General features: G+C 43.6%; 1 protein-coding gene across 18 annotated transcripts in view; it reads right to left on the bottom strand.

Annotated features, from left to right (window-relative positions):
- LOC111075401 (disintegrin and metalloproteinase domain-containing protein 11) overlaps positions 1-18,517 on the bottom strand; it is a 264,670-nt gene that overhangs the window by 177,867 nt on the left and 68,286 nt on the right. For all 18 annotated transcript variants that reach the window (XM_022368691.2, XM_022368693.2, XM_022368692.2 and 15 more), the window contains exon 5: positions 13,228-13,284. In XM_022368691.2, the coding sequence (XP_022224383.1) occupies positions 13,228-13,284 (57 nt within the window). The remainder of the gene's footprint in view (positions 1-13,227; positions 13,285-18,517) is intronic.

The following is an 18,517-nucleotide window of genomic DNA, read 5'->3' as shown; positions in this document are numbered from 1 at the left end:
GGGTGGAAGCGGCACTGGCCGACCGCTGCTTCGAGCTTCTTGAGAAGGATCCCGGGCCACCTCCAGTCTGCAAAGACATGGGATGGTTCCAGGGAAGCATCAAAGTGGTAGCCTGCGAAAATGAGCGCTCCGTGAAGCTACACAAAGCTGCGGTGGCGCAAATCGGAGAAGTCTACGCTGGGGCGAAGCTCGTCGCTGTGGACTGGAGCGAGGTGCCCAGTAGACCAAGGGCTCGCATATGGGTGCCGGCCACTTTTAAGGAGCCCGAGCGGATCCTCAGGATGTGGCAGAGATGCAACCCAACATTGCCAACCTCAGACTGGAAGGTGGTCAAAGTGGAGGCATCGAAAGGCCCCACAAACCAGGCAGTGATAATCCTGAATAAGGAGTCACTAGCCCCGCTCGAGGCAGCCAAGGGAGAGCTCAACTTCGGGTTCAGCTCGGTGACCATGAAGGTCTACAAGTCGGATGCAGCGGCCGAGGCACGCCCTGTCAACAACCCAGTTGAGCGGGACGTTGCCTCGGAGATCGAGGCACCCGACGTAGACCCGGAGCCGGCCCTGGAGAGCTACTCCTCGGAGACGGAGCTGATGCACGATTTTGAGGCGTTGTGTCGTGACGAGATTCTCGACGACTCTGATGCCGACATTACAGTGGTGGAGAACAACTCCAATGAAGTCTCTGAGGCTTCTGCAGATAAATCTCCACCACTGTAAAGCAGCATCCGCTGCCCTAATACTCCGCTTAGTCGCGAGCGGAGGGGACATAGTCCTAATCCAAGAGCCTTGGGTGATAGGAGGCAAGGTCTGTGGATTAGCGACGAAGGACTACAAGCTGATTGTAGCCCAAACTGAAGGTAAAATTAGAACCTGCATACTAGCAAGAAAGCACCTAAATATCTTTCTGCTCCACAATTTTAGCAATGGCGACAACACGGCGGCTAGCCTAGAGCTACAGGGGACACGCCTGAACATGGTGTCGTCCTACATGGCTCACGAGGAAAGCGATCCTCCCAGTGACCTCGTTCGCAAGATAGCCAGCGACAGCGAAAGGTCGGATACAAGCCTAATAATAGGCTGCGATGCCAACGCTCACCACACCCAATGGGGGAGCTCGGATACAAATGTAAGGGGTGAGTCACTTTTCAGCTTCATCTTAAACTCCAACCTAGTTATTGGTAATCGGGGTAATGACCCCACATTCATTATAAAAAACCGTCAAGAGGTTATCGACCTCATTCTATTGTCTCACAAACTGTCAGACATAATGAAGAGTTGGAGAGTCCTAGAGGACCACTCCTTCTCAGACCACAGGTACATCGAGACAGTCCTATCGCTCGAAAGCACCAAACCTACTAACTATATTAACCCCAGGAAAGCCAACTGGGATATATATAGTGCAAAAATGGAGGAATTACTCCCCCCCCTAGCACCAAAATGCCCGGACACACAAGACGATCTTAATCGTCTTGTGGACAGCTTCACGGAAGCTTGCAATAAGGCCTTCGTGGCAGCTTGCCCCTCAACCAAACCAAGAGGGAAAAAGAAACCCCCCTGGTGGTCTAAACAAATAGACACCCTCCGGGAAGACTGCAGGACTCTCTTTAACAGAGCCAAATGCAGCAGCGAGGAAGCGCACTGGGAAAATGACAAAAGTAAATTAACCCTATACAAAAAAGAATCTAGGAGAGCAAAAAGGGCCTCTTGGCAAAAATTTTGCTCCGAAATCGAAGACACGTCAGAAGCCGCAAGGCTACGCTAGATCCTGTCAAAAACATCCCCCTCGGTGGGATATCTCAAGCGAATGGATGGTACGTGGACAAACTCTAGTGAGGACTCCCTACATATTCTACTCGATACTCATTTCCCTGGGTGCACGACCATCGAGCCGGCAGACACCCCAAGTGAAGGCCCGGAAACCTCGATGGTGCACATCCTCACAAATCGGAATATTAGCTGGGCAGTAAACAGCTTTAAATCCTTCAAATCGCCTGGTCCAGACCAAGTCATTCCGGCTCAGTTACAAAAAGCCGGGGACATGGCCATCAACTGGCTGCAAAGTATCTTTAGGAAGATACTGACAGTGGGAAAAATCCCCCGCGCTTGGCTCAAGGCTAAAATAGTCTTTATCCCCAAGGCAGGGAAACCCTCACACACAACCCCAAAAGACTTCAGACCAATAAGTCTATCGTCCTTTCTTCTCAAAACCTTTGAGAGACTAGTCGGGCTGCAGCTGAGGACAACCATAAATCCTCATTGGCTGTCTGGCGCACAACATGCCTACCGAAAAGGAAAATCCACGGAAACGGCACTCCATGAAGTAATCTCGGTGGTAGAGAAATCTCTACACGTCAACGAATACTCCTTAATCGCTTTCCTAGACATTGCGGGAGCTTTTAACAACGTCATACCAGGAGCCATCACAAAGGCCCTGACTGACCTGGGAGTGGATCGTCACTTGGTGATGCTCATAGATCAATTGCTCACATGCAGGACAGTGACATCATCAATGGGATCGTCCACTCAGTCAAGGTATGTCAACAGAGGCACCCCGCAAGGTGGTGTCCTGTCTCCCCTTCAATGGAACATAGCAGTCAACAAGATTCTGTGTGACCTGGAAGGGGAGGGCTGCAAGGTGGTAGCATACGCGGACGACGTTGCCATTATCTTCTCGGGAAAATTCCCTCAAACACTTTGCGATCTAATGACCGCAAAGCTCGCGCGACTGTCAGAATGGACAGAGTCGCGTGGACTGGGAGTTAATCCCTCTAAAACGGAACTTGTGTTGTTTACAACCAAATACAAAATCCCGTCTCTCAACCCCCCAATACTAAACGGATGCAGGCTCTCCTTCAGCGACAGTGCCAGTTACTTAGGGTTGGTAATTGACAAAAAGCTTAGCTGGAACCTGAGCATCAAAGACAGAGTGAAGAAGGCTACGATAGCCCTCTACACTTGCAAGAAGGCCATTGGGCTAAAATGGGGCATGAACCCAAGTAAAGTCCAATGGATTTACCTGGCAATAGTTAGACCAATACTACTCTACGGAGTCGCAGTGTGGTGGCCTGCCCTATCGAAAAGGACCATCACTAAACAACTGGGCAAGGTGCAGCGCACTGCAGCCCTATGCATCAGTGGAGCTCTGAGCACCACACCAACGGATGCGCTAAATGCTATCCTATGCCTGCAGGGCCTGGACCTTGCAGGTAAGGAGCAGGCAGAAATGGCAGCAATCCGTCTTAGAGACTCTGACCAATGGGTGTCACATCACACCGGCGTCCATCCTAAATGGAAACAAAATCGTCCCCACAAGAACGGACTACTGCGTTCCGAGGGAGTATACAGTTACCCCTTTTGTAACAATCATCCCTCACAGAACCAACTGGCTCGAGGGACCACCTGGCCCAGATGGAGCCATTCATATCTTTACTGATGGCTCAAAGCTGGACAACAAGGTCGGAGGAGGAATCTACTCCGAACAGCTGAACATAAGACAATCCTTCAGGCTCCCGGATCACTGCAGTGTCTTCCAAGCGGAAGTCATAGCGATCAAGGAAGCTTTGAGCTGTCTTCAGGAACTAGCCCCTGCGGCAACTCATATAAATATCTATAGTGACAGCCAAGCTGCGATCAAATCGCTGAATGCGATAACAACAAGCTTGGCTACCGTGGCAAACTGTCGCAAATCTCTCCATGAGATGGCTTATCAGTTTGTCATCAGCACGGGCCACCAGGACATTGAAGGCAACTGTATAGCAGACGAGCTGGCCAGAGCTGGTACAACAATCCCCCTTCTTCATGATAAGGAGGATATTCGTATGCCAATGGCCACCTGCAAGCTCAAAATAAAAGAACATTTTAAGCAACTAATAAATGACAGAAGGCAAACAGTGCCACTATGTCGCATAACTCGGCAAACATGGCCTAACATTACTAGGAAGCGCACCGATGAGCTTTGCAAACTCAGTAGGAGCAGGTGCAGCTCAGTCATACGCTCCCTTACGGGACATTGGCTAATAGGCACCCATGCTAACAGGCTGGGTGCCCCCTATAACGACTTCTGTCGGAGCTGTAGAGATGAGGACGAGGAGGAGACTGTGGAACATCTGTTCTGCTCCTGTCCGGCTCTCAGTAGAAGGAGACTTCAATACTTAGGTGCACCTTTCCTAATTGACATTTCGGACATGTCTACAATCAGTCCCAGACGGATCGCAGGCTTCATAAGGGCATCCGGATGGGACAATGGATAACATAGTGTCTCACGAGGGAAGAGGGAGCGATCTATGCGGTATCACAACGGGCCGAAGCCGGTCTAGGTGTGTCGGGTTTTCTGTCGAGCCCGACAGCCGCCTCAACCTAACCTAACCTATAGCCAAGACTCTTTACATCTCGCTTGTTCGTCCGATTTTAGAGTACGGCTCTTGTGTATGGTGCCCCCAGTACAAAGTACACCAGGACCGTAGAGAATCAGTCCAGAAGAACTTTTTACTTTTTGCTCTGCGTGGCCTTCACTGGGATGCAGGTGTGAGACTGCCATCTTACCCTCGTAGATTGCTTGGTGTGATTTTTATGCACAACCTGATCAAGGGTGACGTAGATAGCCCTGAGTTGTTGAGCCGCATAAGCTTTACGATTCCTATTAGATCTACTAGAAACTTTATTCCATTGTTCCTTCCACTTTGTAGATCAAATTATTCCTTGCACGAACCATTTAGGGACTTCAACTCCCTCTACCATATAATATCCTCCACTAATTCCCTTCCTCCTCTCAAATCACTAATTATAACATACCTTTCCCGTAATTAGTACTATATCTTATTTATCTTTGCATGTTCAGCTCTTTGAGTTGTGTTTAGCTCTAATTTTCTTCGAATTTTAGTCTAACACATATGTTGAGCTACTGTGCTTTTTTAGTAGCATTGTTTTGCGATATGTTTGTTAACATTTGTTCAGATTAAAAATGGTTTATTGTTGTAAATAGTATATGAGGCGATACAGAGTCGAAGGGATAGCGAAAGGTTCGAGTTAGGTTGATGACGAGTCGGTTGGAGAGTTAGCTGGATTCAGCTGACGGGGTCAGATTGTAGACGCGGGGGTCTGTACAAGACGGTGTCGGATTGCTCGATTCCAAGACGATGTGCAGTGGTCGCTAGATCCAGATTGAATCAAAGGGCAGGCGGGCCGAATCGCCCGTGCCCTAGTGCGAGCGAGAGAGCGACAAATCGAGAGAGTGATAGCGAAAGGCGAACTAAAGAAATGTGAAGACGCGAGAGAACGGCTGCATAGGCATGCTGCCGTGCGGGAGCATGGATGCGTGCATAAGTTTGTGGGTAGATGACAATTTAGTACAGTGGGTAGTGAAAACAACGAACAATAATAAGGATATACTTTTCTGCTGCACCACTGGCTATAATCTATGTATTTGTCCACTATTTGGCTGCGCAACCAAACAATATATCTTTCCTGCATGCTCGCAATCGGTTTCGGTAACACGCGTCACGCGTCCCCTCGGTCGGTTTGGGGGGTGGGGAGGAGCGGCTGCATTTCTGCCAGGCTTCGGCTTGGTGTCGCATGAGCCACTTGATGGTGCAGTCATTGCATATCAACGTTCATGAATGACTCCTGCAAATAAAACTCCACCTTTGTAGGGCAGCGCATGCTACAAAGCATGCATTCCTGCAAAAAGAGAATTACACCTATTTTTGCTCCCAAATTGCAGCAATGAAGATCACACAGCGGTAAGCCTCGAAGTCGAGGAGAGCTCACTGAGGATGTGCTCTATATGTGCATATATGGGCTCAGACCATCGGCCTTATATTGGTATGCGACGCCACCGCACACCACAGTCAGTGGGGTATCACCGACACCAATGAACGAGGTGAGTCCCTTTTCAGCTATATATTGACCACTCAGATGGGTATATTAAACCGGGAGAACGATTCCACCTTTATTATTAAAAACCGCGTGGAGGTCCTGGAGCGTCCTTGAAAAACACTCATTATCGGACCACAGATACGTGAAAACTGTTTTCTCATACTCCATACCGAGTCAAGTCCAATTCAGGAACCTCAGGTGGAGAAACTGGACTCGTTACTCAGACCACCTAGGCCGTATTCTCCCTAAGTCCCCCCGGGGAAGATATCTCATGGGAGACCACGACCGATCGGGTGAAAACATTTACCGACGCCTGCAATGCGGCGCTCGACAAATCCTGTCATCCTTGTAAAACTAGGCGCCGGAAGAAGCCTGAATGGTGGACTCCGAAACTGGGGGAACTCCGGAAAGCCTCCCGGAGACTCTTCAACAGAGCCAAGGCTCTAAACGTTGAGCAGAACTGGTCTAATACAAGGTCAGTCTATCAACCTATAACAAGGAACTTAGGAAAGCCAAACGCGCCTGATGTCGTAAGTTCTGCAGTGAAATCGAATGTAACTCCGAAGCTTGCACGCTTCTCTCACGGACAAATCCCGAACAGACCAAAGTCGTTTTTATACACCAGGACCGTATAGAATCAGTCCAGAAGAACTTTTTACTTTTTGCTCTGCGTGGCCTTCACTGGGATGCAGGTGTGAGACTGCCATCTTACCCTCGTAGATTGCTTGGTGTGATTTTTATGCACAACCTGATCAAGGGTGACGTAGATAGCCCTGAGTTGTTGAGCCGCATAAGCTTTACGATTCCTATTAGATCTACTAGAAACTTTATTCCATTGTTCCTTCCACTTTGTAGATCAAATTATTCCTTGCACGAACCATTTAGGGACTTCAACTCCCTCTACCATATAATATCCTCCACTAATTCCCTTCCTCCTCTCAAATCACTAATTATAACATACCTTTCCCGTAATTAGTACTATATCTTATTTATCTTTGCATGTTCAGCCCTTGAAAAACACTCATTATCGGACCACAGATACGTGGAAACTGTTTTCTCATACCCCATACCGAGTCAAGTCCAATTCAGGAACCTCAGGTGGAGAAACTGGACTCGTTACTCAGACCACCTAGGCCGTATTCTCCCTAAGTCCCCCCGGGGAAGATATCTCATGGGAGACCACGACTGATCGGGTGAAAACATTTACCGACGCCTGCAATGCGGCGCTCGACAAATCCTGTCATCCTTGTAAAACTAGGGGCCGGAAGAAGCCTGATTGGTGGACTCCGAAACTGGGGGTACTCCGGAAAGCCTCCCGGAGACTCTTCAACAGAGCCAAGGCTCTAAACGTTGAGCAGAACTGGTCTTATACAAGGTCAGTCTGTCAACCTATAACAAGGAACTTAGGAAAGCCAAACGCGCCTGATGTCGTAAGTTCTGCAGTGAAATCGAATGTAACTCCGAAGCTTGCACGCTTATCTTACGGACAAATCCCGAACAGACCAAAGTCGTTTTTATACATAAGGCAGGCAAGCCCTGGCACACTGCCCCCAAAAATTTAAGACCCATTAATCTTTCGTATTTTCTTTTGAAGACGATGGAACGGCTTTTAGGTCTGCATCTCAGGGCGAGCATTCCGCCCAACCTAATCTCTGATTCTCAGCATGCCTATCGGAAAGGAAGATCCACCGAAACGGCCCTACATGCGATCACATCAATCATTGAAACGTCCCTACTGTAAGGAACCTGGGGACTGATTCCCGGATGGTGAGTCTTATCGATCAGATGCTTCAATGCAGGACCGTTGAGGCCTCACTGGGGACCAGTGTCAACATCTACTAATTTTGTCAGCAGAGGTACACCGCAGGGGCGAACTCCTCTCGCCCCTTCCATGAGTTAATGAACTGCTGCGGGTGATAAAGGGGAGTGGATGCCACGTGGTGGCGTACACTGATGATGTTGCCAAAGCATTTCCATGGATTCTATGCGAGTGCATGACAAGCACTCTCATAAAACTGTGCCGGTGGGCAGACAAATGTGGGCTAGGTGTATAGCCGGCTAAAACGGAATTAGTACTCTTCACCAGGAAGTACAAGATTCCGACACTAACTCCCCCAAAATTCTGCAGGGAAGCGATAGTAATGCAAAGATACTTGGAAAGCATCCGCGCTTGGACACTAGACTCTCGCAACTACCCGAGGGGACTGTATACCGAGTGATCACCTCTCGACGCCCTTCCAGGTATCAATCCCACTCAGGGAGGACTGGGAGAGGGGCGAACCTGTACCCGCAAATGCGATCCACATATACACTGATGTGTGGGTGGAGGCGTTTACTGCTATGAGCTCAACATCAGTTGTTTGTTTCAGACTCACTGATCACTGTAGTGTGTTCCAGGCGGAGGTTGAAGCAATAAACGAGGCTATCTCCATCGTCTCCAAACTCTCTTTAGACAGACACTCAGTGTGCGTCTTCTCAGACAGCCAAGCAGCTCTTAGAGCACTTGGCTTAATATCGTCGAGCTCAACGCCTGTTAACGTATGCCGCAAGTCTCTAAATGAGACCGCTGAGCATATAAATCTCGCCCTAATATAGTTCCCCGGATACAAGGATATCGACGGGAGTGATGCTGTCGACGAGCTAGCCAAGCGAGGTACAAGCACACCTCTCCTACCGGAGAAGAAGCAAGTAGCGATGCCTTTGGCTTTGTGGCTACTACTAACCCACGAAGCCTTCGAGCTAATTGCCGACAGACGATAGCAGCAAACCATCACCTGTAAAACTTCCAGGACGATTTGGCCAAGTCGACTCAAGCCAGACTCAGCAGAGTACATGGCTCCACCGTTATCAGAACCATCACGGGACAGTGGCAGATCGGCACACACTCTGCCAGACTGTCAATTCCGGCCCTGGAAAACCGTAGGCTACAGCTTCTTGGGGCTCCTTTCCTCACCGACATTTCGGACCTGTCCAAAATCAGAACAGGGATCTTGTCCAAATACAACCAAGCCGAATTTGACTGCCCTTAATTCTGCAATAAGATTTCTCACCACGGTTTAGGGGATAGAGGGTACACGCCTATGCGGCATCACAACGGTCCTGTCACAGAATCAAGTGAGTTGGAGGGGGAGGGTTTTCTCTCTTTCCATCTACCGCCTTAACCTAACCTAACCTAATCTAACATCTGGTTTGCGTTTATCATTTTTGTGAGGTATTTTTTTTGTTAAATTTTTACATTAAAAAGTTTGAAGAAAGTTGTATTAAAAATGCGTCGTTTAATGTTGGACCATAATTCCCTGTAGCTTCAGCTGACCGTCTGGGAAATATTAAGCTTTCAAATGCAAACTGTATTGTAATATATGGACTGAGTGTTGACTCTCCACTGCTGTTTATTAATGATTCTTTATTGAGCTGCGCCCATGCCTGTGTTTATTCACGGTTAATTCGCTAACTTGTCACATTATGGTCAGCTCGGAAGTTTGTCAAATCTCGAGTCTCGCTCTGGGTCAGACTAACAGTGCCCGTAACCACCTCTGGATTCCACAATATTGCTATTGTTCTTAATAGCCTTTTTCACTGGCGACCATTCACCATCCATTTCTGGGATGGTCCGTAAGGCTTTGCCTTTCCGAAAATTTCCCAGTTATTCCACCATCCATGTGGGATGTTCCTTATTCGCATGTTTCTGTTTGGTATTTTTTTGATAATTTTCAAATGCAACCATAAATATATTTCACATACACAACGAAAAAGGTCCATTCACTACGAAAATGTAAACAATGACAGACAGGAAAATGGTAAAAACAACAACAAAACATCTGATATGTCAGAATTGTCTCAGGCACAAAAACTTGGTTTGTGGATTATCCTCTAGGAATTCTTTTATGAATGCTCAAAACTCATGCAGGAAAAGAGCCCATATATACGGCTTTACAAAACTTAGCTTTAAAAACGCCTTGTTGGTTTTGGGTACATCTTTCTCCCAAAATGTCCCAAATTGCTTCTCAACAGACATAGAATATATATTTGTTTTTAATGACCACGCTTCTGTGTTTTCCAAACAGATCCATTACAATAAATTCTCCTCTTCAATGTTGGCCTCATTACACTAGTCAACACGATTTTTCCTCAAGGAACAAAACGAACTTTTTCTTAAAGATTTGGGGCTTAGAAATGGTTTGATGATATTTTTTTTTTTTCTATGGCAGAACTTTTTTTTAAAGAATTTTTGAAAACTGGTATTTTTTTTTAAAGCTTTTTTCAGAGGTAACGCTTGTTTTTTTCACATAACTCTAGTATCTTACGTCTGGTTGTAAAGAACTTTGCTATTTTGAAAAGATAATTAAAACAGCTAGACGTTAAGCCCAAACACTTTGTGATTACAGCTTACCGTCTGGGAAATATAAAGCATTGAAATGCAAAAATGATGATTTTTGTGCGGTATTTTTTACGAAATTTTGACTTTAAAAACTCAGGAAAAGTCGAAAATAGCAAAGTTCTTAACAACCAGATGAAAGATACTAGAGTTATGTGAAAAAACAAGCGCTTTCTCTGAAAAAAGCTTAAAAAAAATACCAGACTTCAAAAATTCTTAGAGAAAAATTTCTGCCATAAAAAAAAAACCATAGTTCTTAAAAAAATTTTAAAGCCCCATATCTATCAGAAAAAGTCGGTTTGGATCCTTGAAGAAAAAAAAAGTTCGATTTTGTCGAGTAGTGTTATCATCATTCATGTCCAGCAACATGATTAGATTGTTCAAGAATATATTTTGGTGCAGGATAACATTCACAACCATTGCAATATTATTAATTTTCATTGAAATTATAAATGTGAACAAATTTTCACCGCACGCAATTGTGAGCATCAGCTGTTTCTCATGGAAGGTGGAGGGTAGATGGCGGATGGTGCCAGTGTGAATCAGCGCTTCGCACCTTTCAAAAATTCCCACCATTCCGCCGGGATGGGGTAAGCGTGCTGAGGGCATAAGATTGGTGCTTAAATATATTGGACCAACACACACTACATGAATGCATTACATTCAAATTTTTTAGCGGTATGCATATTTTTAAAATTTTTGTCTTTGAAAACTAAAGACAAAAAATATGTCTTGTGTTTCCATATTTAATTTGCAAAGGTGAATTAACTAGGCGCTACACTACTCGACAAAATCGAACTTTTTCTTCTTCTTTCTGATAAATTTGCGGGTTAAAATTTTTTTAATGAATTATGGTTTTTTTATACGGCACTACATTTTTTTTAAGAAATAAAAACAAATGGAATTTATTGTAAATCTTTTTTCAGAGCAAGCGCTTTTTATACACGTAATCAAAAAAGAGTTAAGGGGTATATTAGATTTGCGGTAAAAGTGGATGTGTGTAACGCAGAGAAGGAAACGTTTCCGACCCCATAAAGTATATATATTCTTGATCAGCATCAATAGCCGAGTCGTCTGTCTGTCCGTCTGTCTGTCTGTCTGGCTCAATGAGCGCCTAGATCTCAGAGACTATAAAAACTAGGGCAACCAAATTTGGTTTCCAGACTTATGTGATATCCCACTGCTACAAGTGTATTTTAAAATTTCGCCCCGCCCCCTTCCGCCACCACAAAGGACGAAAATCTGTGGCAGACACATTTTTAAAGATACGATAAAACTAAAAACGCATTATCGTAGAGAATGACCATATCTACCAGACTGCCGAATCTGAATCAGATCGGGCTATAATTATAGCCAGAATGACGAAATTATCTTTCAGTTGCTTCCCCTGTAACCACCTGACATCGACCAAGAAACTCATTTTCCTTCACGCTCGCACACTCTACCGCGTTCAGTGCGCGAGCAACCCCTAGCGGAGGAGATGTAGAATCTAAATGGTACATGTGGAATCTACATGTTAGATGTAGAATATACATAATATATGTAGATGTAGATAACAGATGTAGCAAAAAAATGTAAAATGTAAAATTTTTTTTTTTAATTCTAAAATTCTAAAAAATCATATGCTCAAAAATGTAAATACTGACTGAGTACGGGTATAAGTAGAGTCGCGTCTTTAGAAGCGACTCGCACGTTCCTTCTCGTTTTCTTATAACTTAAGTATCTTACATCTTGATATAAACTTTGCCATTATAAAAAGCTGATAAATACATCAATAAGGTAGATGTAGTATTGAGCTTTTAAATGCAAAATTGATGATTTACTGTATGGGCAGTATTTTTTTCAAAATTTTGAATTTAAAAAGTTAGGAAAAGTGAAAAAAAAGTGTTTAAGTGCTTTAATAAGACGTCATTGAACCTATTGCTCATGAAAATCTATGGATAAACGGTTAACATTTTTTGAACAAGCCACCGAAAATCGACTCAAAGTTGAAGTTTTCTACCATTTTAAATGTTTCTTCAAATTTGTCATATTTTTGCATTTTTATACCCGAACTCAAAAAGGAGCTAAGGGGTATATTGTATTTTTGGTAAAAGTGGATGTGTGCAACGCACAGAAGGAAACGTTTCCGACCCCATTAAGTATATATATTCTTAATCAGCATCAATAGCCGAGTCGATATAGCCATGTCCGTCTGTCCGTCCGTCTGAACGTCTTGATGAGTGCTTAGATCTCAGAGACTATAAAAGCTAGAGCAACTAAATTTTGTTTTCAGACTCATCACACTGCTACAAGTGAATTTCAAAATTTCGAACCGCCCCCTTCCGCCCACACAAAGAACGAAAATCTGTTGCAGGCACAATTTCAAAGATACGCCCACGCTTTGGGCAATTTCATAATTTATAGTCAGAGTCTGCAGCGCAGATATCAATGAAAAAAAAAATTGTAGATGAAAACTGTACCACTCCTTTATCGAATTTTTTATTCAGTTCGATAAATGAATAAACCTGAAGATAAATCGACTCTAAGTTGAAGTTTTCTACCATTTTAAATGTTTCTTCAAAATTGTCATATTTTTCCATTTTTTTTTTTTGTATGGTATGGTTTTATTTTCATTTATTGTTATAAATAAAAAATAAAATAAAAATAAATAAAATTGTCCAAAGAATTCCAACGGTACGATTTTTTTTAGAAAATGTGCTCCATGCTATATATCAACAAGCAATGTTTTTTAATTTGTTATGTAATTTTAATTTAGCTACATGTAAAATTCAAAAATGAAGAAAAAATAACGCACAATGATCATCATTTTCGCATTTGAAAGCTTAATATTAAGCTGAAATCACAAATCCTACGGGTCTTATTTATAGCTGCATTTCTTAGCTTTTCAGAATAGAAAAAAAGAAAAAAAAAGTGATCTTAAAAAGCTTAAAAAAAATGTATTTTGTTCAATAGTGATATTTAAGAGTACGAACTTACCTTTGTCCTGCCTCTGTTGAATCCACTGTCATCATGCGGACGAGGACGTTGCCCCGGCTGAAAAAATTAAAACTTTTACTAAAATATTTTTAACTTGAAGGAACATGCGATTCGCTTCTGGGGACGTGACTCTACTTATACCCGTACTCAGTCAGTATATACATTTTTGATTTTGATTTGGTTTTTTAGAATTTTAGAATTTAACGAGAAGGAATGTGTGAGTCGCTTCTGGGGACGCGACTCTACTTATACCCGTACTCAGTCAGTATACACATTTTTGAGCATATGATTTTTTAGAATTTTAGAATAAAAAAAAAATGTTGACATGTTACATTTTTTTTCTACATCTGTTATCTACATCTACATCTACATTGTATATTCTACATCTAATATGTAGATTGTACATGTACCATTTAGATTCTACATCTCCTCCGCTAGGGGTTGCTCGCGCACTAAACGAGGCAGAGTGTGCGAGCGAGAAAGAGAATGAGTAGCGTGGTCGTTGTCAGGAGGGGGCGGGGGAACAACTGAAAATTAATTTCTTCATTCTGGCTATAATTATGATCCGATCTGATTCAGATTCGGCAATCTGGTAGATATGGTCATGCTCTATGATACTGCGTATCTTTGAAATTGTGCCTGCAACAGATTTTCGTTCTTTGTGTGGGCGGAAGGGGGCGGTTCGAAATTTTGAAATACACTTGTAGCAGTGTGATATCACATGAGTCTGGAAACAAAATTTAGTTTCTGTAGCTTTTATAGTCTCTGAGATCTAAGCACTCATCAAGACGTTCAGACGGACGGACAGACGGACATGGCTATATCGACTCGGCTATTGATGCTGATTAAGAATATATATACTTAATGGGGTCGGAAACGTTTCCTTCTGTGCGTTGCACACATCCACTTTTACCAAAAATACAATATACCCCTTAGCTCCTTTTTGAGTTCGGGTATAAAAATGCAAAAATATGACGAGTTTAAAGAAACATTTAAAATGGTAGAAAACTTCAACTTTGAGTCGATTTTCGGTGGCTTGTTCAAAAAATGTTAACCATTTATCCATAGATTTTCATGAGCAATAGGTGCAACGACGTCTAATTAAAGCACTTAAAATCTTTTTTCGACTTTTCCTGCGTTTTTAAAGTCAAGTTTTGAAAGCTTAATATTTCCCAGACGGTAAGCTGAAATCACAAAGAATTTAGGTCTTATTTATAGCTCAATTAGCTTTTCAGAATGGCAATGTTCCTTACAACCAAATGTAAGAAACTTGAGTTATGTGAAAAAAAGAAGCGCTACCTTTGAAAAAAGAAAATATAAAAAAAGACTTCGTTGACTGTGGCTCAAGCCAAACCTTTTCAAGGTCAGAAATGTTCAGGTGGTCAGGCAACTGATCCTTTTATTACTTCTTGCTCGGGTTCGCGGCGGCTTTAGTCGCAACCCTCTTTCAATTTGCAAAAAGAGTTCCGCTATGCATTAATTTCTTACGCAAAGGACACAATGTGTCAAAGTGCAAATCGTCACATTGCAGAGTTTGTTCGAAACCGCATCATACTTTGTTGCATCGTTACACAACTGACTCATCCACAAGTCAATTTGCGTTGGACAATCCGCCTGCAAGAACTCTAAACGCAAGTCGACTAGTTTCGAATCATGCAGTGGCACGCGACAATACCCAAGTAATTTTAGCCACAGCAGTTGTTGACATTAAAGGCAGCTCAAGCCAACATCAGCCAGCCAAAGTATTGTTGGACTCTGGTTCTCAAGTGAACTCTGCAGTTAAAGAGAACTAGAAAAGATATTAGCTTGTATTTGAAAGTCCAGCTTATCGGTACACCAAGTTGTGCAAACCACAATCTGCTCTCGCATACACCCACTCGAAATGGTGGCAATTTTCGTGATTTTAAAATCGATTTCCTCGTATCATCCAGAAAAGGCTGTTCCGTTTGATTCCTTAATAGATGTTACTGAGAGCTATCCGCTGGCTGATCCAGTCTTTTATAAGCCTTAAAAAGTTGATTTGCTATTAGGTGCAGACGCCTTTTTCGATATCTTAAGTAATGGTCAAGTAAAGCGGGGTAGAGAGGCACTAGCCTTACAAAACACTGGGATTGGGTGGGTGGTCTCTGGACGTTGCAAGTCCAAAGGCCCTCAAGCCACATTAAATTGCTCTATGGTGAGCAGAAGAAACCTGCCCGCTCGACAGCTTGGTTAAATGTTGGAATATGTTACAAATGCATCCATAGAAAGACTGACGCGACTGACCCCCGAAGAAACTATGTGTGAAAAATCCTTCATCGACACTATCACACGTCTAATCTCCGGTCGATTGCAAGTTTCTTTGCCATTTAAGTCTAGCCCGACATCTCTCGATTCGTCGTTTGAGATGCCAAAAACCTGCCATAAAATCGATGTTTATGGACTTTATGGAGGAAAATCTGTCATTAGGCCATATGATTGCAATAGAAAATTCAATCCCGGTAGAGCAGCATTGTTTCATCCCGTATCAATGCGTGGAACGACCACAAAGTACATCTACTAAGCGAGTCAAGTCTCGCTCAATGATTTACTCATGGTTGGAGCCACCATTTAAACGTGCCTATACGCAACGTTGCTAAGATTTCAGTGTCGATAATTCGCCCTCACAGCAGACATTACAAAAATTTACCGTCAAGTCGAACTTGATGGGGCGCATCACAAAGTCCAATTAATTATTTGGATACGTGCAAGTTCTGATCCCTTTAAAATGTTTCGTCTCAATACGGTAGCTTATGGCACCGCCATCGCACCATTTCTTGCTGTCAGGGGCTTGAAGTATCTAAGCGAAAGTCATTTAAATTCGCATCCAATTGGCTCAAAGTCTCTTACTTCAGATTTCTATGTTGCCGATCTCTTACAGGCGCAGACACGAAATCCGAACTATGCATATTGCGTCAACAGCTAGTTGAAATCCTAGAGCCAGCCGGATTTGTGCTAACGAAATGGACTGCTAATTGTCAACTAGGTGACAGTCAGAAAGAGAATCTGGTTATTTCGAGTGGCGATCAGCAAGATTGGAACCTACAGGCAGACATTTTCAAGTATTGTCTGAAACCAATAGTCTCGTCTGAAACCACAGCCAAGAGAGCAATATTGTCCGTCATAGCCAGTCTTTTCGATCCCTTGGGTCTGCTATGTTCGGTGATTACTAATGAAAAAATCTTCTTGCAGAAAATTTGGATTTTGAGCATTGGTTAGGACGATCCCATTCCCTTAAAATTGCAACAAAGATGGAAGTCGATGGCTTCGGACATTCAAAGGTTGTATGAAGTCGCCATTCCACGATTTGTAGCAGCTAGCACAAACACTCGATGTCAAATACATGGGTTTGCAGATGCGTCCACGCGAGCATAACCCCGTAGGAAAGGTTATATTGTGGTCAGATTCGGAAGTGGTTCTCATCCCTCCCAGTTAACAACATTTGTTTCAAATCGAGTTGCAGAGATACAGGACATCACTTCGACTGCCTTATGGAGACATGCGCCCACCAAAGAAAATCCTGCAGATCTAGTGTCTCGGGGATCATCAGATGCACTATTTTGGTTCAACGGCCCGTCATTCCTGCAACAACATGCCATGTATTGGCCTCAAAATCCTCATTTACGTTTGACAGAAGCGGATGCGTCATTAGAGAACAAGAAGGTAGCCACTGCTCTTGACCGTCATCAGACGAGCTTGGCACAGCGTTTCTAATAGCAGGGGAAGCTGTCCAAAGAGAAGCATTTTCAAACGAAATTGAAAAAATAAAAAGGTCAAAAAAGTTGCAGGCATCACTTCAAAAACTAACTCCCTTCATTTCGGAAAAACAAGTGGGCTCATGCACTTTTTTGTTGGTTCGAGTAGGCGGTCTGCTATTAAATGCTCCTTAGCCCATAGTGCAAAATATTCAGTGTTGATGCCAAAGAATTGTAGATTTGTTACTCTCTATTTTAGCTATTTGCATCGAGCCAATTGTCACGCTGGACTACTGGACCGTGCACTAGTGGGATTCCTAAGACAATCCGTGTGGCTGATAAATGCGAACACTGCTTACATTACAAACCGAAGCTTCTCTCACAAATCATGGGAAACCTTCCCGCTGATCGATTGCCTGGTAATCGACCCTTTGAGATTAACGAAGTTGATTTGTTTGGACCAATTCGTGTATCGCGGCATTCGTGGCAAGCAGCCTCTTAAGATACTTAGCAGTATTTGTCTTCTTCGCATCTAAGGCCGTACAACTAGATATTTTAAAAGACTTGAACTCTAATTCATTTATTTTGTGCTTTTTCAGGTTTGTTGGACGTCGTGGGCCGCTTGTCAAACTGTAGTGCGACAACGCCACGAATATTGCTGGTGCTGCTCGCATGCTCAAGGAGCGCGCATCCATGCATCCATACCAATGCCATGGACGAGGACTTCAAGGAGTATGCTGTGGCTCACCGTTTTTCGGTGGAATTCATCCCCCCGCGAGTCCCGCACAATGAAGTGAGGTCCGCCAAATATCTGCTGCTCAGGGCCATGGGTAGCGCAGTGCTCAAGAAGGACGGGAAACATTCCGTCTCGTGGAAGTCCGTGCCCAACTGCAGGCAACTGGTGGTAGACAGCGGCAGTCCCAACGAAGGAGAGGTGCTGCAACGATGGCTGGTCGTGTCTGCCATCAAGCAACCATTTTCAACAGGGAGGAAAGTGGTCCGAGGAGGTGTCCTATCTGGAGCCATGCAGTGTGGTGGCAATTCACGAGGACAATGTGCCCCCTCAAATGTGGCTCACAGGAATAGGGGAGGAGGCAATCCCAAGAGCGGACGGGAAGGTTCGCGTGGCCGTGATCAGGACTAAGGTCGAGGTCTTCAAGTGATCGATCCATTGCTGGGCGCCTATTCAAATAGATTAAAGTCTATAGGATATCAACGCAGGAATATCAACGTGTTAATCATTTGGTTGCTTATATTTTATAACTTGTACCGTAAAGAAATGTATGAAATCAATCTCTTGAATTGTCAACCTTGTTCCCTTATCCGATGTTGTGAACGAAGCTTATGCCAGCAGCAGCCACTCATGAAGAGGGCGATGCTTTAAAATAAATTCACTTATTACACGAGTTTTCTTCAAGGAATAAAACAAACTTTTTCATACAGATTTGGGGCTTAGAAATGGTTTGGTGATATTTATTTTTTTTTCTATGGGAGAACTTTTTTTTGAAAATTTTTTGATAACTGGTATTTTTTTTTAGCTTTTTTTTAGAGGTAGCGCTTCTTTTTTCCCATAACTC

The sequence above is a fragment of the Drosophila obscura genome, unplaced genomic scaffold, assembly GCF_018151105.1.
Source record: "Drosophila obscura isolate BZ-5 IFL unplaced genomic scaffold, ASM1815110v1 contig_87, whole genome shotgun sequence".
Classification (NCBI taxonomy): domain Eukaryota; kingdom Metazoa; phylum Arthropoda; class Insecta; order Diptera; family Drosophilidae; genus Drosophila; species Drosophila obscura.
This window is presented reverse-complemented; position numbering and strand designations above follow the sequence as displayed.